The sequence below is a fragment of the Stigmatopora argus genome, chromosome 8 (assembly GCF_051989625.1).
Source record: "Stigmatopora argus isolate UIUO_Sarg chromosome 8, RoL_Sarg_1.0, whole genome shotgun sequence".
NCBI classification, from domain to species: domain Eukaryota; kingdom Metazoa; phylum Chordata; class Actinopteri; order Syngnathiformes; family Syngnathidae; genus Stigmatopora; species Stigmatopora argus.
Window position 1 is genome coordinate 17,246,162 of NC_135394.1, and position 27,306 is coordinate 17,273,467.

At 39.8% G+C, this 27,306-nt stretch overlaps 1 protein-coding gene across 4 annotated transcripts in view; it reads left to right on the forward strand.

Moving 5' to 3' along the window:
• Window positions 1–3,207: 3,207 nt before the first annotated feature.
• Window positions 3,208–27,306, forward strand: part of shroom2a (shroom family member 2a) — a 37,004-nt gene continuing 12,905 nt past the window's right edge. The window contains exons 1-6 of one of the 4 annotated variants that reach the window (XM_077606941.1): window positions 3,208–3,509; window positions 4,565–4,763; window positions 12,944–13,092; window positions 21,952–22,053; window positions 26,742–26,759; window positions 26,949–27,077. In XM_077606941.1, the coding sequence (XP_077463067.1) occupies window positions 4,569–4,763; window positions 12,944–13,092; window positions 21,952–22,053; window positions 26,742–26,759; window positions 26,949–27,077 (593 nt within the window). In that variant the 5' untranslated portion in view covers window positions 3,208–3,509; window positions 4,565–4,568. Of the gene's footprint in view, window positions 3,510–4,564; window positions 4,764–12,943; window positions 13,093–19,165; window positions 19,181–21,951; window positions 22,054–26,741; window positions 26,760–26,948; window positions 27,078–27,306 lie in introns of those variants that run through there. The other 3 variants (XM_077606942.1, XM_077606943.1, XM_077606944.1) reach the window with 3 other exon arrangements.

The window sequence follows — 27,306 nt, forward strand, 5'->3', positions numbered from 1 at the left end:
AAGGTACTTATAGAAATGAAAATAATGAAAGACAATCAAATAAAACTAAATTTAAATCAAGTCGTTGAAAACGAATAGATCATCTAAAAATCATATTTCCTCGTGCAAACATAACCCTGATGTAAAAAAAAAAGATGATTTATCATTATGACCGCAAAATCTATCTCCTCCAGTATCGTGACATCGGCGCGTGATGAGGCGATAAAGATTGGACAGCGACGTCTCCGGCGTGAGAAGTTCCCTATTCCCAGCCCCCCCCCCCCCCCCCCTCGCTGTGTATGTTTGTGGGGGGCAATAACTCACCGCCGGCCGGGTCTCCTCCACTTCCTCTTTCGGCCGCCGCGCATCTGCCACGCTGCCATTGGACGGCCGAGACCAGGAGTTGACAAGGGATGGATTTTTTTTTCATCTCCGGGCACGGTGGAAAAGTGGATAGCGCGTCGGCCCAACGGTTCTGGGGTCGAGGGTTCGATCCCGGGTACGGACCTCGCTGGTGTGGAGTTTGCGTATTTGTGTGAGTTTACTACGGGTTCCTCCCACATGCAAAAAATATGCAAGCTAGGCTAATTGTATGTTAAATTGTCTCTAGCTATGATTGGTTGTCCTTTGTCTCCGTGTGCCCTGTGATTGGCTGGCCTCTGATTTAGGGTGTCGCCGGTGGGTCCTCACTGTGTGTAGTAATTTGTGTTTTCCCTAAGCTTGAGTGGTTTTTTTCCGGGTACTCCAGTTTCCTCCCACATCCCGAAAAATATGCAAGCTAGGCTAATTGTATGTTAAATTGTCTCTAGCTAGGATTGGTTGTGCTTTGTCTCCGTGTGTCCTGTGATTGGCTGGCCACTGATTTAGGGTGTCGCAGGTGGGTTCTCGCTTTTTGTGTTCTCCCCAGGCTTGCGTGGGTTTTTTCCAAGTACTCCGGGTTCCTCCCACATCTGAAAAAATATGAAAGCTAGGCTAATTGTATGTTAAATTGTCCCTAGCTATGATTGGTTGTCCTTTGTCTCCGTGTGCCCTGTGATTGGCTGGCCTCTAATTTAGGGTGTTGTAGGTGGGCAGTAATTTGTGTGTTCTCCCCAGGGTTCCGTGTTTTTTTCCGGGTACTCCGGTTTCCTCCCACATCCCGAAAATATGCAAGCTACGCTAATTGTATGCTAGATTGTCTCTAGCTATCGTGTCCCAGGTGGGTCCTCACCAATCCTCGCCAACCAATCAGAGTCGGACACCCCTACTCCATACTTTTGAGACTTGTTCTTTTTGACCTTTGACCCTTCCATGATTCTACAGAAAAAAGCACTGAGGTGGTGGAAACCGACACTTCCCAAAACTGTCACCGCTTCCCCTTCCTGACCCAAAACGCATTCGCGTCCACGTTCAAGATTCCCATCATTTCATCAATTTCTCGATATTTCACACACACACACACACACACACACACACTTCCCAAAATCCATTTCAGTCGACGCCTGTGCGCGTTTGAAGGAGGCGTTGTGTGTTTAGTGCGTGCGCCGTGTTGTTGACCCCCTGATCGCACCAACTATTTTAATCCAATCAGCTTCCTTTTCACATGACTGTCACACTCTGGCCGTCGCCACGGCAACGTGGCGAGAGGAAGGAAAATGAAGCGGAGAAAGGTCGGCCTTGTCCTCGCCGGGACGTTTAAACGCGGGTGCGCCGCAAGCGTGTGATTTGATTCTCGCTTTCCAACTTTTTGGACGCTACCTTGACTTACGAGTTCATTTCGTTCGTTGGTTTGAGGTTGTTATTCGTTTTACTGACCTGTCAAATCAAGTTTTAATCCTTTCCAGACCACCCGCTAAATAAAATGACACTATAGTTTGTCCGTAAAAATGGATTGGACGTCTAGTGTTGTCAATGGCAGCCATTAAGTCAACTTTTTGGGCCAAAAATAAAAATTCCAGCCCACATGAGATCTAGTTCCAGACCTCCCACTAAGTCAAATGATATACTTTTCCACTTGGTATTCTTTTACACCCTTTCTGACTAGCATAACGCTAACATATGCTGGGAAACACCATAGACAGGCTAACGGAAACGAGAGTCAATGTCAAGGCTCTGGTTTTTCATATCATTCAAAACCACAAAGTGTGACAAGATGGCACAGGCAGATTGAGAGCCCATAAGTGAGACTAAACATCAAAAGTCACTTCCCCTCAGTTTTGAGGTGAAAAGTTGAGCTTGTGGTAAAGCTGCCTTGTGGTACTCTTTTTTTTTTCCCTTTCTTTCTTTGTCAGACCATCCCATCCCGCCTCAACCCGGGCTGCAACGTTGCTTTTTGCACGTACTCACAAAAACACGATTTGAACTAGTTTTGTACCGGAAACTGCTAACTTATTTTTTGCGAAAAATGTTTTAAAACAAAATAATTCGACATAACAGGACTCCGCTATGCTTGTCACCGAGTTGAACAGTATAGTACGTATTGCTACGTCGCCCTCTTCTGGTCATTATTAGAATGGCTCTGGATAATATTATTTTGTGTTTTGTTCATATATTTTCTGAACAGTATTCTATTCCTTATATCACTTTGTTTTAACTTTAATACACACAACATTACTGCAGTACAACATAATTTTCAAAACACTTTGTTAGCTAAACTATAGCTTCACGCCACACTCTTCCTGTTCCCGTTTGTGTTGCCTCATGGGAAATGTAGTGCTTCATATTCATTCTTCGACTTATTCAAACTTGCTCCTTTTAATATAAAGGTTTCACGTCAACACTTAATAATTACATTAAGTTATAATAATTTGATTTATAACTTTAATAAACAAAATATTACTGCAGTACAACATAATCAAAAGATGGCTAAACTGTCTATGCCTCACGCCACACACTTCCGGCTCTTTCTCCCAATGCCTCATGGGAAATGTTGTCCTTCATATTTATTCTTCGACTTATATAAACTTTTAATATAAATTAATAGCGTCAACCCTTACATTATCTTATAGGAATTTGGTTTAACTTTAATAAACAAATTATTACTGCAATACAACATCATTTTCATTACGGTTTGCTATCTCAAGCGTCTATCGCCAGACACTTCCTGCTCCTTCTCGTGTTGCCTCATGGGAAATGCAGTACTTAATGTGTGTTCTGCTTCGCTCGCGCTCTAGCTGTACTCGGCTAGCTTCCGGTAGATAGCGCTATTGCGACGTATTCCAACTACACGTTAGCTGAATGGAGGCTAAAGCTAACGCGCTACCTTGGCTACACCGTGTGTGTGTGCGGCGGTGTTCGCGCTGCTAAGGAGCAACCAAACCGCACAAGCAGGCGAGCCTCTCGCACACTTTGCGTCCGGCGAGCGACGCGTTCGGACGTTTCAACTCCGCTAAATACCCACGAAATAACCGAAGAATATGAAGAACCCATAAAAGAAAGAGTGGGACATCAGCGAGCGGCACCCGTACGGACTGTCCGACCGACTGAGCGGCCAACGAGACGACCGAGGACGGTGTTCGTCCACCGGTTGAGCCACAAGTTGCATTCGCCAGGTATGGCGACCGTTTTAAACGCTAAAATTATCCTTGTTTTAGGGAAAACTTTTTATTGCGACTTCGTTGAACGTTTAGTCCAGCGACGGGAGTCGTTTTTGAGGTGTTTGGTGGAGTTTTTGTGGGATTTATTGCCGGACAAGATGGTCTCCCCTTTGTGTTTGTACTCGGACTTTGTTGTGCTAAGAGCATTAAGTTGCCGTCTGGACGTTGACAACAGGTGTTTAAACACAAATTAGATTGTGATTAAAAACACGTGTTTTGGTTTGAAATGGTGAAATAATGGTTTCATGCTAAAGAAAATACTGATATTGTTAAAGTCCTTATAGTGGCGAAGTGCTGGGCGATATAAAAGTATTCTATCACGATATGGGATATTTAATGTTAAAGTAACAATACAATTCGATATCATATATTGACGCTGGGATTATCAGCATGTAAAAATAGTTAAAATCTTGATGCCTGAAATTAGAATTCCTAATTCTAATTCATTAGATGAATACAAAAGTACACCAAAATCGATTTCATACAGTAATATTACATATAGAAAATTAAGTTAATACAGCTAAAAATGAGAAAATCCTAAATTAACAATCAAAAGAAAAGCAAAAAGTGAATATATGTCGAATTCATTCATTGTGTGGCAAAAGAGAATACATGAATATACTAATTATAGTAATAAAAGTAAAAGTGGTGTTGATTCAACTGGTTTAAAATGGAGAAAAAACAGATTTTTAAATGACTCCAATAAAAACATAAAGGAAATTAATTATAATGATAGCCCAAAGTTAAGCTTTAATTCCCAGCTTGATATCCAATCCCCACTTCAATACACAAATGGATATATATCTTATAAGTATAGTTTTTTTTCATATAAATGTTACTCTTATTGTACCTTAGAATTTTTGAAACACTTTAAATGCCAAATAACTTTACTTATTCGTTCAGGCGTATTGCCAAATGTGACGTATGTGTGTATGACATCATGCTAAAACGTTGAAAAATACATTTACAACTATGACCGCTGATTTATGTATTTATCTTGGCCTTCTTAGCACAATGGAGTACAAGGTAGAAGCGCACTACATAGATGGCGGCGGCGCTCGTCATTGGCACGCCGCGGCCAAAGCGGACGACTCGCGAGACGGCGACGGCGGTTGGAGGCTCCTGGAGGTGGCGCTCTCCGGGGGTGCGCCGTGGGGGTTCACGCTGCGTGGCGGGCTGGAGCATCGCGAGCCTCTACTTATTACCAAGGTAAGACCAAGCGGACCCCGTCTACCGATTGTTTACATCTGCGGGTGTCAATGATGTCATTGTCGAGGTACGCCAACCTCGTTGCGGTTTCCTTCGGGAGGAAATTGTCTGTCACGATAAATTTAGTAATTGAGGTCTAATCGGGCATTGCGGTGGTGGAGTGGTTAGCACATCGGCTGCGGAGTTATGGGGTCGAGGGTTCGATTCCAGGTTGGTCCTCACTTTGCATGTGTTTTTTCCGGGTACAGTAATCCCTCGTTTATTGCGTCTTCCCTTATCGAGAATTCACTACTTGGCGATTTTTAAAATTATTTAAAATATATATATATTTATTTGTTTATAGTTCATAAAAATGTGAAACTCCACGTTGAAACTCATAAGCGGACTAAGCACTGAAAAAAAAACGTACTTTTATACTGCATTTTCAAATTGTTATGAATTTCCCCCCAAAAATTAATTAACCAAAAAAAATTCCCCTAGAAAAAAACATGATGTAGTAAAGCCGCAATATTCGAGAGATTACTGTACTGATTATAATATCATTAAAATAAGACTATAAATATTTTTATTATATTGGATTTTCACATTTTTATGAACTTACAAAAAAAATATTTAACCCAAAAACAAATTCCCCGGGAAAAAACGGGATGTCGTGAAGCCGCGATATTTGAGATGTTACTGTATAGATTATTATAATATAATTAAAATAATATATTAATATTTATATTATTCTGGATTTTCAAATATTTCTGAACTTACAAAAAAAAAATTCCACCAAAAAAATAAATTTAGTAATTGAGGTCTAATCGGGCGGTGCAGTGGTGGAGTGGTTAGCACATCGGCCGCGCAGTTTTGGGGTCGAGGATTCGATTCCAGGTTGGTCCTCACTGTGTCCTCACTTTGCGTCTTCACTTATCGAGAATTCACTACTTTGAAATTTTTTAAATTATTTTTGAAAACTATATCTTTATTTATTTGTTTATAGTTCATAAAAATATGAAACTCCACGTTGAAACTCGTAAGCGGACTAAGCACTAAGACTAACATTAAATAATCTTTATAGCTTTCGATTTTTCATTTCGGACCGCATAAATAAATTAATAATTTTCGTGAGAATCATCAAGTACTTTAGTGGGCCGTACTAACACCGGACCGGATCCAGCCCCAGCCCCCGAGCCTCGAGTTTGACACCACCGTCTCATGGTACGATGCCATTGGTCCGAGGCAGACCGCACGGCTTCCCTGTCCTCGTGTAATCATTTACCAGAAAAGGCCTCGCTCCGAGCGCCAAAAACACCGCTCGCCGCCCGTGGTTTTCGGTATCGACCCAAAACCGGTGCAAGGTCCAAGCTGAGGGAGATTCGTGGTTTTTCATACCTTTTTAAAAACGCTGCCTTCTCATGACTTAATGTGTGACTGCACTTTGACATCAACACCGTTTCGCTGTTAATATTTCATGACCACACGGATACCGATACCGGACGCGGAGGCGGCGTGCCAAAGAGGAACTGGTGAGATTTGAAGGGTTTCTGTGGGGACAACATTTAAATTTCAAAGTCAAAATGATGCATTACATTATTACATTACAGTGGTACTTTGAGATACGAGCTTAATGCGTTCCGGACTCAGTTCGTATGTCAATTTACTTGTATTTCAAATGAGCGTTTCCCATAGAAATGAACTAAAATCAAATTAGTTGGTTCCAACCCTCTGAAAAACACCAAAAACACGATATTGGATTGGAAAAACATTTTTATTTGTTCTAATTCACCATCTATTAACAAAGTAGCAAATAACTAGTGGTTTAATAGTACTAAAATGTGTTTAATTGTACTAAAATTTGACGGAGTTCGCAGAGGGGAGACTTTTTGCACGGCAACGCGCTCGTAACATAAAATAAACACATTTAAATAAACTTGGATTATAATGCAGACACTCAAAAATAAAATTTAATCTAACCTTACACTATACTGAATTCTATTTTTTTTTTTTTTACATTTTACATACAATATTACTCGTAAATATATGAACGATCTTAGAAATCTAATATCAATATATTCCAATTGGAAAATGGTCTCCACAACATTGGAAAATAATGCAATAATATCAGTAAAATATAATGAAATGTTTCAGAAGCATATTTTTTTTTAGCATCGAACAACCAAAGGGTTAATGAAGACACAATTGACATCATGCCAAAAATGTATTTTATTGTGAAAAAACAATTTGTTTTAAGTCAAGATCCTCCTGACTGAAATCATTCAATTCCCAATTTTTCCACTTTGTTCCACACTAGCCACTCATTTCAGTTTATTTATGAAATATGTACAATGAGCCTCAGTGTGAGAAGAGGTTTCGGGGGTGTATATTTTTCCTGGATCTCATTAAAATTCTTGACATTCCTATCATGACTCAGGTATTGCTGGAGGTCTCAGCGGCCTTAAAAGTCCTCAGCGAGGATCAGCTTCAATAATCCTTGGTAGGCGGCGCCGCCCATTGTTTACGTTTGCGTTTGGCGGGATGACATATCACGCCGGTTTTCTGAACATAAATCAAACGCAAAAGCAGATGTCAAAAAAACCACAAAGGCCTGAACTGGGACAATACTGGGAAATATGCAGATAGTTAGTTTACAAAATCTTCCATTACATGGCTCCTCCTCCACTGCTAGATTATTATAATATCATTAAAATAACATACTAATATTTCTATTCTACTGGATTTTCACATTTTTATGAACTTACAAAAAAATTAAAAATTCCCCCAGAAAAAAATCTGTGATATAGTGAAACTGCAAAAGTTGAAGCCGCAATATTTGAGGGATTACTGTATAGATTATTATAATATCATTAAAATAATATTATATTAATATTTCTATTATACAGGATTTTCACATTTTTATGAACCTACCAAAAAATTAAAAATTCCCCCAGAAAAAATCTGTGATATAGTGAAACCGCAAAAGTTGAAGCCGCAATATTTGAGGGATTACTGTATAGATTATTATAATATCATTAAAATAATTTTATTTTAATATTTCTATTATACAGGATTTTCACATTTTTATGAACGTACAAAAAAATTAAAAAATCCCCCAGAAAAAAATCCGCTATATAGTGAACACCGCGAAAGTTGAAGCCGCGATATTCGAGGGATTACTGTATAGATTGTTATAATATCATTAAAATGATATTATATTAATATTTCTATTATAAAGGATTTTCACATTTTTATGAATTTACCCAAAAATATATATATTTAACAAAAAATATCCCCCAGAAAAAAACGCGATGTAGTGAAGTCGCGATATTCGAGGGATTACTGTATAGATTATTATAATATCATTAAAATAATATTACATTCATATTTCTTTTACAGTGGATTTTCACATGGGCCTATGTCCGATTATTATTATTATGAATTTACCAAAAAAAATAACAAAAAAAATTCCCCCAGAAAAAACGTGATATCGTGAAGCCGCGATATTCGAGGGATTACTGTATAAATTATTATAATATTAAAATAATATTACATTAATACTTCTATTATTCAGGATTTTCACATTTGTATGAACTCACAAAAAATATATATTTAACAAAAAAAATTCCCCCAGAAAAAAAACGCGATGTCGTGAAACCGCGATATTCGAGGGATTACTGTACTCTCACTTTATTAAATAACTCAAAGAAGACTGGATAGGGTCCCTCCAGGACCGGAGTTGGTGACCCCGGACCCGTATTAGTTTTTCTGGCAGCTCGTCAATTGAACCCGAGCCCCAACCACACATGAATTTGAATATCATATCCCACCAGAGGACAGGACGTCTTGTCAGCAAAAAACAAAATAAAAAATAATAATAACATTCCTGTCCCCGTCCCCGCACCACATCCTTCCCCCATCCGAGAGACTATTTTCCGGGCTAGCTGCGAAAAGACCGATTGGAGCCGAGAGGAAGAGCGTCAACAAAGGAGGCGCTATGTGGCTAGCGCCGATTAGGCCCAGGGGTTTAGAAAAGGGAGCTATAAATCTCGCTCTTTATTTTTGTTTGCCCGCGGCTAACTCGCTACGATCGTTAGCCGCATTCTTTGCCGATTCACGTGGAGGAAATGAAAGCGTAGCGTTATTTTGTACCCCCCCAAAAAAAAATTCACATAGAATGCCACAGGTACAAGAGGAATGTTTGTAAACCGTTAAGCTAACGTGCTAATGACGACCGAGGGCCGTCATTAAACGCCACTCAAATGACCCTAAAGCTCGCAGCTGTAAAACACTTTAACAGGATGTTAAAAACAAGCTCTTAAATTTGTTTTATTGCCAATCCTCATCATTAGCAAACGTTTTTTTGTATCGCCCATTTGTGTCGGATGGTCGTTCCCAGTTAGCGCGCCGGGTGTACAATAAAAGTGGCTTTGTTTAGCTAGCTAGCTCGCTATCTCGCTAATAAAACATGATTTGGCTAGACTAGTGAAGGTAAAATTAGCTTTTGTGTCTGTTTGAGGGCTTTCAACAATGCGACAAGTGATTTTATGTTTTGTACTTGGGTTGCGGGGGGTGCTGGAGCCTTTCTCAGCTAACTACGAACACCAGGCGGGGGACAGTCAGTGGCTAGCCACACTCTTGTGTGTTCCTATTTACCATATTTTCTCACCTATACGCTCTATTTGTTGCTAAAAAAATGATGACTGAATTGAGGGTACAGCTTATATGCACACAAATTAGTGCGAAATACGGCCGATACGGTCATTTATTTCAAAATTGAGAAAAGATAAACAGATAAAATGATTAACAAAATTTATTGTGAACGTCTATAAATGAAATTCAAGAACAAAAATAAAGTGTATTTTGCATAAAATGTGAAAAAACGTACTTAAATGTGCCCGCCATTGCTCGCTCAGGGTGCCGCCATCTTAGCTAGACCGCAACGGACACACTTCCTGGTTGTACTGCTTCCTTTTTGAATTTGTCTACGTCACATGTGTCAAAGTGGCGGCCCGGGGGCCAAATCTGGCCCACCGCATCATTTTGTGTAAATCATGAGTGCCGACTTTCTGTTTTAGGATCAAATTAAAATGAAGAGTAGAGATGTATATTATATTTCCTGATTTTCCCCCTTTTAAATCAATAATTGTCATTTTTTAATCCATTTTTCTGTAATTTTAGTTCAAAAATCATTTTGTAAAATCTAAAAAAATATATTTAAAAAAAGCTAAAATAAACATTGTTTTAAATCTATAAAAACGGAATATTCAGGGCTTTTAATCCAGTTCTTTTAATCCATATATTTAAAAAAAATCTAAATATGATATCTAAAATGGTACAGCCCACGTGAAATCAAGTTGACGTTAACGCGGTCCGCGAACCAACCCGAGTCTGACACCTCTAGTATAGATGTATATTAAATTTCCTGATCTTCCCCTTTTAAATCAATAATTGTAATTTTTTAATCATTTTTTTTCTGTGTTTTTAGTTCAAAAATAATTTTGTAAAATCAAAAAATATATAAAAAAGCTCAAATAAACCTTGTTTTAGATCTATAAAAAACTGAATGTTCTGTGTTTTTAATCCAGCTCTTTTAATCCAATAAAAAAAAAATCTAAGATTTTCCTTTCAAAGTAACACATTTGTACTCCCTATTAAAACCATGAATATTTAAGTGAAAATTGTAAATCAGGGGGCGGCTTATACGAGAGAAATTGTAAAATTCAACCCATTTTAAGACAGTTTTTAAGGGTGTGGCTTATACGCGGAGGCGGCTAATATGCGAGAAATTACGGTATGTTCAAACAGCTAAGCTAAAGTAGCAATTTTGATGGTCAAGTGTGTATTTATAGTCGGTAAAGCTTTCTCTCGCTCTAAAACATCTGCTGAGTGGCGCTTTAGTGTTTAGCGCAGCCCTTCAATTTTAAGAGTTTGCTGTCATTGTGCAACAAAGCCAGCCGAGAATCCCTCCAGTCTTCTGTTACCGCACGTCAAAGCCAGCTGAAACGCTTCGCAAAACCACCAAGCCTCCCCCAAAAAACCCAGAACGCTATACTTAAGGTCCGAAAATCCCAAGAACCGAAGAACAGTCCGCTTTGATCCCGCGGCGTTCGTTCGGACTCGTCAACGGGTGTTTATTGTACGTTTTAGTAGCGCCGTTAAATATATCCAAAGCGGCGGGAATGCGGCTGGCGGCCATTTGGGCTCTTCCACAGAATACGTGACCATATCGGGGCCGGGTCGGGAACCCGGCCAGTCTCCGTTAAAAAAAACAAACCTCGCTAACTATTGCGTCGTAGCGGAATGAATGATGAAGAGGGGCTAACGTGTTAACCGGGAGGGCGCCTTGGTTTTCAGGATAAAGACCACGTCATGTTCTGTAAATGTACACATGCCTGCATCGTTAAGTCATCCCGCTGATAATCGGCTGCAGACTCTGGAGTTTTTTTTCGTGATATGTTTACGGTTTAGTGCAAGGGTGTCAGACTCGGGTTGGTTCGCGGGCCGCTTTAGCATCAACTTGATTTCACGTGGGTCGGACCATTTTACAATACACAATACACAGAAAAAATGGATGAAAAATGACTATTATTGATTTAAAAGGGGGAAAATCTGGAAATTTAATATACAAGGGTGTCAGACTCGGGTTGGTTCGCGGGCCGCTATAATATCTAGATATTTTTTTATAAATGGATATTTATAATATTTAGATTTTTTTTAATAAATGGATTAAAAGAACTGGATTAAAATCCCCGAATATTCAGTTTTTTAGAGATCTAAAACAACGTTTATTTGAGCTTTTTTGATATATTTTTAGATTATACAAAATGATTTTTGAACTAAAAACACAGAAAAAATGGATGGAAAATCTGGAAATTTAATATACAAGGGTGTCAGACTCGGGTTGGTTCGCGGGCCGCGTTAGCGTCAACTTGATTTCACCTGGGCCGGACCATTTTAGATATAATATCTAGATATTTTTTTATAAATGGATTAAAAGAACAGGATTAAAAGCCCTGAATATACAGTTTTTTTATAGATCTAAAACAATGTTTATTTGAGCTTTTTTATATATATTTTTAGATTTTACAAAATTATTTTTGAACTAAAAACACAGAAAAAAAATGATTAAAAAATTACAATTATTGATTTAAAAGGGGGAAAATCAGGAAATTTAATATACATCTATACCAAGGGTGTCAGACTCGGGTTGGTTCGTGGGCCGCGTTAACGTCAACTTGATTTCACGTGGGCTGGACCATTTTAGATATAATATTTAGATTTTTTTAAATAAATGGATTAAAATAACTGGATTAAAAGACCAGAATAATCAGTTTTTATAGATCTAAAACAATGTTTATTTGAGCTTTTTGTAAATATATTTTTAGATTTTACAAAATGATTTTTGAACTAAAATTACAGAAAAATTGATTAAAAAAAAAGACAATTATTGATTTAAAAGGGGGAAAATCAGGAAATTTAATACACATCTATAATCTTCATTTGAATTTGATCCTAAAACAGAAAGTTGGCACTCATCATTGACTTTCCCGGGCTACACAAAATGATGCGGCGGGCCAGATTTGGCCCCCGGGCCGCCACTTTGACACATGTTGTTTAGCGGATAAAGGAAATGTTTTTTGTTGAACGGGAAAAAGCTAACGTTGGGGATTTGACCATTAGCTAATAAATAACAACAAAAAACAAACAAATGAACTGATAACTAATCAATAAATAAGAAATACATGAATTAGTCAACAGCCACTGGCCAATCAGTTGCCAAGGTGACAGATGTGACATCATCAGGAAGCGACGATCTGGTTGAAAACAATGGCAGAGTACAAAGTGGATCTATACACTAAATTTCCTTATTAAAAAGGGAGCAAAGAACATTTCTAAACACTTTTTTGATTGGTAATGATTAAAGAGCAACCGATATGGGTTTTTCAGGACGATACAGATTATTAATAGTTAGAGGAGGCCGATGGTTGATATTCATTTGCAGTAAAAGTGTAAATATTGGTGGAAAAAATGTAATAATGCAAGCAGTGGACTTCATTGAACTTAGATTAGATAACTTTATTCATCCCGTATTTCATTGTCACAGTAGCAAGAGGGTGAGAATACAGACACAGGAAAAGACATTTTAGACGTAAATAAGTTCATAAATAAATATAAAATAACCTTCCCATGTTTTTCAGGTGGAGGAGGCCAGCAAGGCGGCCGCCGTAGGCCTGCAGGCGGGAGATGAGCTCGTCAACATTAACGAGATTCCCCTGAGCGGCTTCAGGCAGGAGGCCATCTGCCTGGTCAAAGGATCCCACCGGACGCTCAGCCTGCTCGTCAAAAGGTAAAAGGTCGCCGCGGTAACGCGGCAGGGGGGGGCGGAGCGTCCGTTCGGTAGAATCGTGCGTCGCCGGGTTTCTCCTGAGCCGGAACATCCCGTTTGGCGGGGTTGGTTGGGCCTTTGTGACGCGGCTTTCCGGAGAACACCGCTTGGGGGTGATGTCATGCCCTAATAAATAAATAAATAATAAATCGAAATGTAGGAAGGAATAAAAAAAAGTTGGTTTGTTAGAACTAGAACAAGAAATGGAATGGAAATAGAGTGGCCAGTCTCTTTCTTAAAAAGAATCATTTTGCGCTCTCCCTATTTGTGCTGTGTTCACGGGCCACGTTCATGCTAATTTGCCAGTTGATTTTTGACAATTTGACAGTTGATTTTTGACAATTTGACAGTTGATTTTTGACAATTTGACAGTTGATTTTTGACAATTTGACAGTTGATTTTTGACAATTTGACAGTTGATTTTTGACAATTTGACAGTTGATTTTTGACAATTTGACAGTTGATTTTTGACAATTTGACAGTTGATTTTTGACAATTTGACAGTTGATTTTTGACAATTTGCCAATAGATTTTTGACAATTTGCCAATGGATTTTTGCCAATTTGCCAGTTGATTTTTGACAATTTGACAGTTGATTTTTGTCAATTTGGCAGTTGATTTTTGCCAATTTGCCAATTGATTTTTGACAATTTGCCAGTTGATTTTTGACAATTTGCCAGTTGATTTTTGACAATTTGCCAGTTGATTTTTGACAATTTGCCAGTTGATTTTTGACAATTTGCCAGTTGATTTTTGACAATTTGCCAGTTGATTTTTGACAATTTGCCAGTTGATTTTTGACAATTTGCCAGTACATTTTTGACAATTTGCCAGTACATTTTTCCCAATTTGCCAGTTGATTTTTGCCAATTTTCCAATTTATTTTTGAGCCCAAAAAGTTCACTCCCTCGCCGCCATTGCCGGTGTTAGACGTCCAATCCGTTGGAGTGGGAGGGGCCAAAAAACTTTCGTTGGCTCATTGGCTGCCAATGACGGGGCCTTTTAGGGTACTTACGGATCTTCTGTGGTAAATTTTGGAGCATTTTTTATTAATTTTGAGGGACTTTTTGGGAGGTTTCTTGTTGGTTTGTCAGTCCCGGCTGTTTTTGTGGCAATTCCAAGTTACTTACTGTTATTTTTGGGGGGTTTTAAGGTTCTCCGAACAAATTGCGGATCAGAAATTGAGCAAATCGCCATCGTACGCGCACTTAATCACACAATTAATTCACAAACCACGGATTTTGAGGCACCCTTTTCAAAAATAATGAAAGCATTTCATTGGGCATGTACAGAATGAATTAGCTCTAAAATGCCCGTCAGCCATGACAACGCAAATGAAAGGGTTAACCAACTTTCTTCACAGAACTATTTAGTCAATGACAAAAAAGGCTTGAGTCATTCAACCCCTTGTTCAAATACTTGCACCATCCTTTTATTTTATTCATTTTTTTACACGCCTCTCTGTACTCAAGTACAGAATGTGTTTGTTTTTGTCAACGCGTGCGTCACCACTTCACCTTCACCTTCACGGTCCCCGACGTCGTAAATATCTCGGTGGCATTTTTTTGCAGTCTTCATATCTTGGTCGCCGCAACAATGCCCGCTTTGTCCGTCTTTCCGCGTCGCTGCACAACGTATCGTCACGTCATATAAGGAAGGCCGCTCGCCTTTCGTTTGGGTGTTACGTGCTCTACCACTATTACTACTACTACTACTACTACTACTACTACTACAGCTCCATTTATTGATGTTTACCAATACTAATAACCCCAAGACTACTAACCCCAAATACTACTATACAGCTCATCTAGTTTATAGTACAACCCCAACTACTACTACTACCACTACTACTACTACTACTACCACTACTACTACTACTACCACCACTACTACCACTACTACTACCACTACCACTACTACTACTACCACTACCACTACTACTACTACTACTACTGCTACCAATACTACTACTACCACTACTACTACCACTGCTACTACCAATACTACTACTACTACCACTACTACTACCACTGCTACTACCAATACTACTACTACCACTGCTACTACTACTACTACTACCACTACTACTACTACTACCACCACCACCACCACTACTACTACTACTACCACTACTACCACTACCACCACTACTACTACCACCACTAGCACTACTACCACTACCACTTCTACCACCACTACTACTACTATTGCTACTACCACTACTACTACCACTACTATTACTACTACCACTACTACCACCACCACCACTACCACCACTACCACCACTACTACCACTACTACCACTACTACCACTACTACTATCACTACCACTACTACCACTACTACTATCACTACTACTACTATGGCGTCTTATAATCCAGAAAATACGGCACTCTTATTGAATTCACTCGCCCGGTTTTGTGCTCAATGGCGTTATTGCGAAACAAACGCGCCAGCTAGTTCTCTGAACACCGTGGCGCATCTGCTCATTGTCGCCTTCGCTGCGCTAAATGAAAAAAATCTGTTTCCTGCCGACGCCATCCCATTGTTTCGATGGTGTTCTCCGAGCCATCTGGGACCGCCGGCTTCCTTCCTGCTTTTCGTCCGGGTTTAAGAATACGCTATCTGCTTCGGCCGGCGCGTTCAAGGTTATCCAGATAAGTTGTGCGGGGGCGGAGACTACGACACATTCGTCTTTCCTAATATTCTTTGGAAATACAAACAAGGAAGCACGTCGTATTTTTACAGTCGATTGGCAACAGCCCGAACGGCTAACGGACAAAGGCGATTTCAAATAAAGCCGTCCGTTGTCGGGGATCCCGTCAAACGGGAAACTGTCGCCACTCGCTCCCGTCCGCAGGTGCGGCCCGCTCACAAACGGCGCCGACTAATTCGGCGCGCGGCCGCAAAAGCGGGATCGGCGCCGAAATGGCTTCCCGAAGGGAAAGGAACGGCGACGGGTCGAGAAGATAGCCACGTGCGATAAATACTTAGGCGTGGTTAGCATTAGAGCGCTTGTGCTACATGCCTAGACATGGCACATCCACCCTTTATGCAAGAGTGTTACCGGAATAAATGGGTTGCCGTGTCAAGAGACAACATGGCAGAATTCAGAAGAAATCGCCCACTTTGCCGTGATATAAAAAATTCACCCGTGCAAAGCAGTTCCACGCAGCCAGCTTGAATTGAATGTTTTTATTGTCATTATACAAGTAGAATGAGATTTAAAGCTTCACCACCAAGTGCAAAAATAACAACAAACAAATACACAAATAAATAATAACAATATAGAATGCATAAGTAATCCATAAATAAGTAATAAATAAATACATTAGTCAACAAAAATATTTGGGTTGTGCACAAATAACAACAAACAAACAGATAAATAATCAATAAATAATACTAATCAATGCAAAAAGTAGTCAACGTAGATAAGTAGTCAACGTAGATAAGTAGTCAACATAAAAAATAAGTAGTAGTCAACGTAGTAGTCAACGTAGTAGTCAACGTAGTAGTCAACGTAGTAGTCAACGTAGTAGTCAACGTAGTAGTCAACGTAGTAGTCAACGTAGTAGTCAACGTAGTAGTCAACGTAGTTGTCAACGTAGTTGTCAACGTAGTACTCAAGGTAGTTGTCAACGTAGTACTCAAGGTAGTACTCAAGGTAGTACTCAAGGTAGTACTCAAGGTAGTACTCAAGGTAGTACTCAAGGTAGTACTCAAGGTAGTACTCAAGGTAGTACTCAAGGTACTACTCAAGGTACTACTCAAGGTAGTACTCAAGGTACTACTCAAGGTACTACTCAAGGTACTACTCAAGGTACTACTCAAGGTACTACTCAAGGTACTACTCAAGGTGCTACTCAAGGTACTACTCAAGGTACTACTCAAGGTACTACTCAAGGTAGTACTCAAGGTAGATAAGTAGTCAACATGAATACGCAAGTACAAAAATAACTAAAGTAGTTAGCAGCCTATGGAGTTTTAGCACAGTACAAGATAAGCCTGGATGAGGTCCTCCTACGTGCAGAACTGTTGGGTACCATATTTTCCAGACATTTTTTCAGTCTTTTACGTTTGTCTTATAGTACGGAAAATACACTCATTTGAGATTTGAACCCATATGTCCAAACAATGTGGTTTAAAGACCGGCCTCCCATGTCTTCTTCTTCTTCTTCTCCTTCTTCACTGTTTACTTGAGTGGATTTGACTGTTCACACTGGCAGCCTCAACGCTCTGCTTCTTGTGTGTTCCACACTTCCAGCCAAGCAAGCCTCATAAAAACTTCCCAACTTCAACTCTTGCGGCGGTCGTCTTCCCCCTGCTGGCGTCTTTTGGGAAGCGCACTGGTCCACTTCTCTCCCTCAATTCTTTTGCCGTCAAACCTTACGCTTTCTCTGTTTTTAGTGCCACGTTTCCAACCGGCACCAGTTCCTCCCTCCACCCTTCGATACCTGGAAAAGCTTAGCGGACATATGCATGTAGACCGCGGGCTAGAGTTGAGCTAGGAGGGGGGTCTTGCGTTTACAGCTCTTTGTTTTGTTTTTTTCTTCTTCCTAATAAGCCTTCGCAGCATGTTTGGAATGCGCTGCGCCGAATTCCAGGCCTAAGTGGATTTCCTAAAATTGTTCGCTCACTGGGATAAGCAGAGTCATCAGTAATTGTCAACTTAGTGGTATGGTACCACTGTGCTTTTTGGCTAGCCTAGCGTGTCCTCCAAGTGGGACGACTTCTCTTTGTCTGATTTGTCAGCTACGGGTTACAATATTTGGGAAAATATGGATATCAGGTCTGTATCGAAGAAAGAAAATCTGATTTAGAGTCAAAAAAATTAGCATGGGGTCATCCTTAGGCTAAAACTTTAACCCTGTTTCTCAGATTGCAAGGTAGACATGCTAGCCGTAGCACCGCTAAGCTAGGCCGACAGCAAATTTACAAATGCTTTCATTTCAAAAAACGTTAAAAAAATCAGCATGGTGACATCTCTAGGCCGTACTTCAAATTTGGACAGCCCGTCTCAGATTGCAAGGTAGACATGCTAGCCGTAGCACCACTATGCTAGCCAGACAGCAAATTGACCAATGCTCCGTTGCGGAAAAACATTGAAAAAAATTAGCATGGGGACAACCCTAGGCTAAAACTTTAACCCCGTGTCTCAGATTGCAAGGTAGACACGCTAGCCGTAGCACCGCTATGCTAGCCAGACAGCAAATTTACAAATGCCGTCGTTGCAAAAAACTTTCAAAAAGTCAGCGTGGTGACATCCTTAGGCCGTACTCCAAATTTGGACAGCCCGTCTCAGTATTGCAAGGTAGAGATGCTAGCCGTAGCACCGCTACGCTAGCCCAACCGCAAATTGATGACTGCCCTCGTTCCAAAAAACGTTTCAAAATTCAGTGTGGTGACATCCCTAGGCCATACTTAAAACTTAAACCACATGCCTCAGTATTCTAAGGTCGACATGCTAGCCGTACCACTGCTACGCTAACCCGACAGCAAATTGACCAATTCTCCGTTGAGCAAAACATTGAAAAACTCAACATGGGGACATCCCTAAGGCTAAAACTTAAACCCCGTACCTCAAAATTGCAAGTCAGCCACGCTAGCCGTAGCACCGCTACGCTAGCCCGACCCCAAATTCCCAAATTCCCTCGTCGCTGTCCCCCCAGAGCGCTCGCAAAGCTCATTAGCCGGGCTTTCTGGAAGTGGGGTGCGCCCCGGAGATCAAGCGGTTACCATGGCGATGGCAGAAATGCACATCCTCCTCACAACGTGGAATAAGAGGGGGTGCGCTAAGCCAAGAGTCCGCCATTTGCATATTAGCTAGCCTTGAGCCAATGGGGTTGAAAAAAACCCCGAAAGGGGAGCGCCTTGGGCGATAGCCACCGTCCTTCTTCCTCTTTCACTCTTTCGTCCCCTTCCAAGGCTAAAAAAAACTTGTTACACGTCCTTCAAATACTTCGGGTTGCCATGTTTTGCGTTTTGGGAAGCCTTTTCACTTTGACCAAGTTGCGCTCGGCGTATTTCGGACGGCGCGTCCTCCCGTCGGGTGAGTCGAAACTAACTTTCTTTTGACCCGTATTGGGGGGCTTGATGACCCTAATACTCGTTAATACTTGTTTTGATTGTTTTCCCCAGGTCGCGCTTCATTTAGGTTAAGCTATGATAAAGCAGATTTAGCCCTATGAAAACTCAATTAATCTTTAGCGTGTGTTTTTAAGGGATTATTTTTGGAATATTAACACGTTGACGCTAAGAGGTTAGCGACCGTCACCATTTTTCAGATTTATATGAATTCAAAACCGGTTTAAACGACAATTACATCTCAAAACTACAATGGCGGGCGTGTATTGCGATGGTAAAAACAATTCAAAACACTTCAAATTTCCGTTTAATCTGAAAATTCAAGGCCAATTTTGGACTTTTACCGATAAAAATAGTCATTCTGAGCCAACGTGGCGACAACCCCCATCGCTACGGCACCCTTTCAGAGCATATCTATGCCAACCCAGCTGTAGCCCTGACGATAGGCCTAATAAAGCCGGCCCTCATTTGCATAACAACAACCGGCGCCATGTGTGGCTGCCCGCGAACGCCCCACAAACGCTGCGTTAGCCTGTTAGCTTCTTCTTTCTCCTCCCGATAAATCTTCAAAACGCTAATAACTTTTATTGGATAACTTTATTCATCCCGTATTCGGGAAATGTCGTGTTAATAAAATAAAATAAATTAATTAATTATTTAATATTATTTTATATTTATAATATAATGATTATTTAATTATTAATTAATAAAATTAATTAATCAATTATTAATTATTATTTAATATTATTATATATATAATATAATGATGATTATTTAATTATTAATTAATAAAATTAATTAATTAAATTGAATTTAATTAATACACCATTACTTTGTAATCGACTTCAATTTGATCAACTGGCGTGCGGCACTTTTTCTTCGTACGGTCATTGAAGGCATCTCGGCGAGGTGAATCAAAGGCCACGACCCCTGAACCCGGCGCTTTTGTCGGACGAAAGCTTTGTCCGATATTCACCGCAACAAGTCGGATTTTAGTGACTCTCATGCTATCGCTAGTAGGCTATCGCTAACTAAAATGCAGAGTCGTGAGTGGAATTTGAATTGAATGAACTGTCTGTGGAATTTGTGGAATTTGTAAGTTGGGGTCAAAGAAGTTTGTAAGTTGGGGTCAAAGAAATTCGTAAGTTGGGGTCAACGAAATGTGTAAATTGGGGTCGAATCTAAATGTAGTAATGATTATTCCGTGGCAAACAAGTTAGACACAAAGAGCCAAAATTTGAAAGTGTGAGAGTCAAAGAGCCGATCTGCCAAATTATTTTTGGAATATTAATTTATTATTTATTATTAATGGGTCCTGATGAATTGGAGTGTGTTTTAAGACAGAATATTTCGATCCGGGTAACGATCGCGGCAGACGACAGCTTGCCGTAAAGGGGTGAAGTTGTTGATCTGATTCCGCCAGAGATTCTCCTGTCCTTAAGCCCCTCCCATTTATCCCATCCCACTCCGGCACCCCCATGCTGGCCATATGTTGCAGTTGGTGGGCACCTATGTCGCGTCCCGGTCACATTGGAATTAATATCTTTGTGTGGGAATTTTGGCAGATTGCATGCAACAAATGAACCAGCAGGGGGAGTTGTAATACGTTTTTTTTTGTATTTTGCGTGTAGTAAAATTATTAAAATGGTCACATGACAGAACTGTCCGCGATCGACTTGCATAAAATGCCATAATTGGTTCGAGCTGAACATTTTTTTAAAATGTATTTTTAATTTAAATGAGGTTATTTGTGTCTCATTATTTATTTATTTAATATTCTCAGTATATTACTTATGTTGAGAAAAGTAATTTATTTTTAGTTGGCCTAATTTGATTAATAATATTCCGATTTTTTTATTTTTTATTTTTATTTAAATGAGATTATTTGTCTCATTATTTATTTTTTATTTCCCCTTTTGATATATCTAACATATTATGTTAGAAAAGTAATCAAACAGTGTTTTTTAAGTTGGCCTAATTTGATTAATAATATACCGATTTTTTAATTTTTTTATTATATTGAGATTATTTATGTCTCATTATTTATTTTTTATTTTACCTTTTGATATTCTCAGTATATTATGTTAATAAGGTAATCAAACATTGTAGTTTTTTTTTAAATTGGCCTAATTTGATTAATAATCCAATTTTTATATATTTTTTTAAATTTAAATGAGATTATTTGTGTCTCATTATTTATTTATTTTTTTCCCTTTTGATATTCTCAGTATATTATGTTAATAAGATAATCAAACATTGTGTTTTTTTTGTTGGCCTAATTTGATTAATAATGTTCCGATTTATTATTTTTTTTAAATTTTATTGAGATTATTTATGTCTCATTATTTATTCTTTATTTACACTTTTGATATTCTCAGTATATTACTTATGTTAAAAAAGTAATCAAACATTGTGTTTTTCTTTAGTTGGCCTAATTCAATTAATAATATTCTTTTTTTTTTTTTTTTTTAATTATTATTTTAATTTTTTAGTGGGGGTTACAAGCATGATTATGGAATTTGTTAGTCAAGGTACCACGGTATTAAATAAATATATTAGTATACCGGAGAGCAAAATCACATGACCAATCAAAGTTTAGCAATCAAGGTTTTTAAAATGTCCACGAGCCACATGCGGCTCACCACCTCCTCTCTGGTTCCGCCATTTCGACAACAACTGTTCCCGTCTTTTTTAGCGTGTGCTATATATGCGTGTGTTCCTTCCCTTGCGGCCCAGGAATGCCAAAATGGCGGACATTGTAGCTCACAAAATGCCTTCCGAGAATGACGTGCACGTGGCCCGAAGCTTCCTTACCAAGATTTTGCGAAGTTCCATGAGGTACGCTTTCCGTGGCGTCATGTCGTCGACAGTACGTAGTAGCTTCACCCTCACGTCACCCAGCGCATAACCACCACCACCAACCTTCTTCCCATTTGCCCATTTTTGTTTGCTCTCTAGCCAATCGTAGCCTTCCTTTCTGGCATGTGAGTTGTCGTTAGCTCCATTCCTCATCTAGAGCATGTACGCATACCTGTCAACTTTGATGGTTTTCATGTATTTTTATACCTTTTTCATCATTTCAGATTGTTTATAACAAGGTTGTCAGACTCGGTCGGGTTGGTTCGCGGGCCGCGTTAACGTCAACTCTGTTTTATGTGGGCCGGACGGACCATTTTAGATATAATATTTAGATTTTTTTTTAATAAATGGATTAAAAGCCCCGAATATTCATTTTTTATAGATCTAAAACAATGTTTATTTTAGCTTTTTTAAAATATATTTTTAGATTTTTCAACTCGATTTCATGTGGGCCGGACAATTTTAGATATAATATTTAGATTTTTTTTAATAAATGGATTAAAAGCCCCGAATATTCATTTTTTATAGATCTAAAACAATGTTTATTTTAGCTTTTTTAAAATATATTTTTAGATTTTTCAACTCGATTTCATGTGGGCCGGACAATTTTAGATATAATATTTAGATTTTTTTTAATAAATGGATTAAAAGCCCCGAATATTCATTTTTTATAGATCTAAAACAATGTTTATTTTAGCTTTTTTAAAATATATTTTTAGATTTTTCAACTCGATTTCATGTGGGCCGGACAATTTTAGATATAATATTTAGATTTTTTTTAATAAATGGATTAAAAGAACTGGATTAAAAGCCCTGAATATTCCGTTTTTTTATAGATCTAAAACAATGTTTATGTGAGATTTTTTAAAATATATTTTTAGATTTTTCGACTCGATTTCATGTGGGCCGGACAATTTTAGATATAATATTTAGATTTTTTTTAATAAATGGATTAAAAGAACTGGATTAAACTGAATATTCCGTTTTTTATAGATCTAAAATTCAATTTAGCTTTTTTTAAAATATATTTTTAGATTTTTCAAAATGATTTTTGAACTAAAAACACAGAAAAAATGGACTAAAAAATGACAATTATTGATTTAAAAGGAGGAAAATCAGGAAATTTAATTTTCGTTCGGGCTAATGTAGCATGACTCGTTCTGCTGTCATTTGAACTAAATTAATTTGAAGGCGTGGTGCGGTGGTTGAGTGGCTAGCGCCGACTGTCTCGCAGTTCTGGGGCCTGCTAGGCGAATTGGATGCCAAAAAACATGGTTGCTGGGCTAATTGGATGCTAAAAAACATGCTTGATAGGCTAATTGGATGCCAAAAGACATGCTTGCTAGGCTAATTGGATGCCTAAAAACATGCTTGCTAGGCTAATTGGATGTCAAAAGACATGCTTGCTAGGCTAATTGGATGCTAAAAAATATTTAAATAATTATTAGCAGAAAAAAAACGCAAAATAGTGAATTCACGATAAGTGAAGACGCAATAATTGAGGGATTACAGTACTTTTTTTTGTAAAACCGATTTTATTTTACCCATTTTGGGCTCTAATCCTATCTAAAGAAAAGACATTTAGACATAAATAGATAGGTAATAAATAAGTTAATCAATAAATAAATATAGCGATACAGCAACATCTACAGCAGGGGTCTCAAACTTGCGGCCCGCGGGCCAACTGCGGCCCTCGGGACGATAATTTGCGGCCCCCGTCTTAATATGAAAGATCGATTTTTTATTTTTTATTTTTTTTTTACCCCTTTCCCCATGATGGCGCCGTTTAAGTGGCAGCCAGTGGCAGTAGCTCTGTCCACTCATGTTTTTCTTGTTTTACAGCATGTTTTACATGAAAAATTAGAGGGAACATTGACATGCACCTGCTTGTGGCAGGTGTGATACTGGTGTGCCGATAGCGAGCAATGATGATGTCGTGACCGGATGATTCGCCTAAAGACGTTTCGCCGACGGACGTTTGACAGACGGACAGGTCGTACTAGTATTTGTTAGTTTAATGATTAAATACAAATACTAGTATTTGTATTTAATCATTAAACGCTGTTTTCAGCTGGATTTGACCGAATTTGAGAGCATTTTGAGCCGTTTGGCGAATGGACGTCTATAGACGTTTTTTTGCCTCCATCGCGATATCATCCAGTATTTGTATTTAATCATTAAATGCTGTTTTAGGATGGATTTGACCCGATTGCTCTCATTTTACGGCTCGGTTCTGCTACATCTGCCTGCCCAAGAGTGCTTATTCCCGGACTGCCATTGATGGTAGACGAACATTGATTTTTACTATAATTTGGACAACACCGGCGGCGGGCCGGATTAAAAATCCTAACGGGCCGTATATGGCCCGCGGGCCGAGGTTGAAAAACTTGTACACACACGATCCGGCGGGGCGAGCGTTCGAATCCCGTTTCGGCGAAACCTCCGTTCGGCCGAATGAACGTTCGGTGGAACGTCCATTCGGCGAACTGCCCGTCTGTCAAACGTCCGTCGGCGAAACGTCTTTAGGCGAATCATCCGAGTACCGATGATGTCGCTCACACTGGTACTCAGTGCGCTCAGGGAGGTTGTCTTTCTGCTCAGACCAACAAAAAATTAGAGGGAACTTTGGTTCGGAGCTGAATGAACCAATCACGGTGAGGTATACGGCTCTGGAGGGCGGGACATCGGCCGGGCTGTCCAGTGCCTCGCTCACTCACTCATTCATTCCTCCAATCAGCTGGGCGGAGGGGAAGCCGTGAGGCCGATCACTCCGCTCGGCGCGCACACTCCTCCGCTGCTCTCAGCATAGAACTGAATGAGGCGCTATGATCCGTGATCCAGCCTGTGTCAGTGTCTGTAGCCATCTCCGCGATTGAAACGGAGAGCGAAAGTGCACATGCGCCACAAACCCGCGCGACTGAATGTGAAAGATCAACCCGAGACTCATTCCAAGTGGAAAAACATATTACAGAGCCCCAGAGATGTCTCTTTCAAAGCCTGCCGTGAAGAGAAAGGTCGGTGATGAGTACAGACAGTTTCAAGAAAAGTGGGGAGTGCAATATTTCTTTGTTGAACACAGGGGCACCCCGACGTGTCTCATTTACACTGAAAAAGTTCCGGTGCACAAGGAATACAATTTGAAACGTAATTGTACTACGAGACATGCTGAGGGGTACGAAAAATACCAGGGAGATGAGAGAGCCAACCAGTTTGCCAGTCTTAAAACACGTCTTATGAGGCAACAGGATCTCTTCAAGAAGGCTACCAAAGACAGTAATGCAGCAGTCAAAGCTAGCTACGCCGTTTGTGAGTTGATTGATCCTGTGCTAAGTGATCCCAAATGGCTCATGGACTTGGCTTTTCTTGTTGATATCACACATGAGCTTAATGTACTGAACAAGAAGCTACAAGGCCAGGGGCAACTTGTCAGTGCTGCCTATGACAACGTGAGAGCATTCTGCACTAAACTTGTGTTATGGAAAGCCCAGCTCTCTCAGACAAACCTTTGCCATTTCCCAGCATGCAAGGCTCTCGTGGATGCAGGCACACCATTCAGTGGTGAGAAGTATGTTGAGGCCATTTCGAAGCTACAGGAGGAATTTGATCACAGATTTGCAGACTTCAAGACACACAAAGCCACATTTCAAATTTTTGCGGACCCCTTCTCCTTTGATGTGCAAGATGCCCCTCCTGAGCTTCAAATGGAGCTCATTGACCTGCAGTGCAACTCTGCACTCAAAGCCAAGTTCAGGGAGGTGAGTGGAGAAGCAGACAAGCTTGGGCAATTTTTGAGAGAGTTGACCCCCAGCTTCCCTGAACTTTCCCGAAGGTTCAAGCGGACCATGTGCCTTTTTGGGAGCACATACTTGTGTGAGAAGCTCTTCTCCACCTTGAACTTCAATAAGTCCAAGTACAGGTCCAGACTTACTGATGAGCATCTTCAAGCTCTACTGAGGGTCTCCACTGCTTCCTCCCTCAAGCCAAATGTGACTATGTGAGAAGAAGCGCTGCCAGGTCTCTAGCAGCAAGGAGTAGGCAAGAGAAGCCGTGTTCAGAATATTTCATGTTCAATGTTCCATTCAAGTTCAGAAAGTTAAAGGTTAAAGAGCTGTTAATACAGACATTTGAAACGGAATAAAAATAATTCATTTTCTCTACTTAGCCAGCCAGTGTATATCTACTGTATGCTCATTAGTATTATTTGGTTTTGTATTACTGATTGATTTATTTTTTATTCATCTTTAAGTTAATTTATTTAATTCATTATTTTTTGTTAAAAAATAAAGATATTTGATAACGTTGGAATGTTTTATCAGTGCTTTTCTTGTGGAAATCCTGATGCGGCCCAGTCTCACCCAGACTCGGCCTCTAGTGGCCCCCAGGTAAATTGAGTTCGAGACCCCTGATCTACAGCATCTTGAATTTACTGAATTCTGATTGGTTACTCCGTCCACTTTGGAGAAAATTTTAGACTTTTAAGTGCCCCTTATGTGAGTTGAAATATGTGCAAATATGTGCATTTATACGGTTTTTATTGCTTAATAAGGGGAATTGCAATCATTAATAAGGGAAGCAATTTGCGGAGGTTGCCAGGTATGTGTATGGAAGTTTTTTTACGGGTTGTCTCCTGACGTATCTTGTCATTGTTTCCCCCACACGCATCTCAGAAAGAACCAATTCCCAGGGTACGTTTTGTCGACACGTGACAAACCGCGGAAGCGACGTGTCGCGTTTCGATGTCCGTCGTGGTCCGATTCGACGAGGAACGAACCCAGAACCGTTCTTCGGAGAGGCGGAAGACCAGGAAATGTTTTTTGCGTGCCAGGGCTATAATTGCTAAGAAGTTTTTTTTGTTTTCTTCTGTGTGTGTGCAGGCGCAACGAACCCATAAGCAGGCCGCACTCGTGGCATTCCACAAAGTTCATCGAAGGCCAATCGGAGGCGGCCAAGACGCAACCGTCGGCGGTCTCGGCGGTCGGTTGGCACGCCACGTACGATGCCAGGTAGGACTTGTTTTTGACAAAATGTTAAGCCTTGCGCTCATTCCGTGGGAAATGCTAAGCGTTTAGCAAAGCTAGTGATTAAACAACTGAACCCTGAAAAGCATCCGAGTACCGTATTGGCCCGAATATAAGACGACACCCTCTTTTTCGAGACTCATGTTGGGGAAAAAAAAATCAATTTTCATACAGAAAAGAATGACAGTATATTGGAAACAAATGATTATAACAA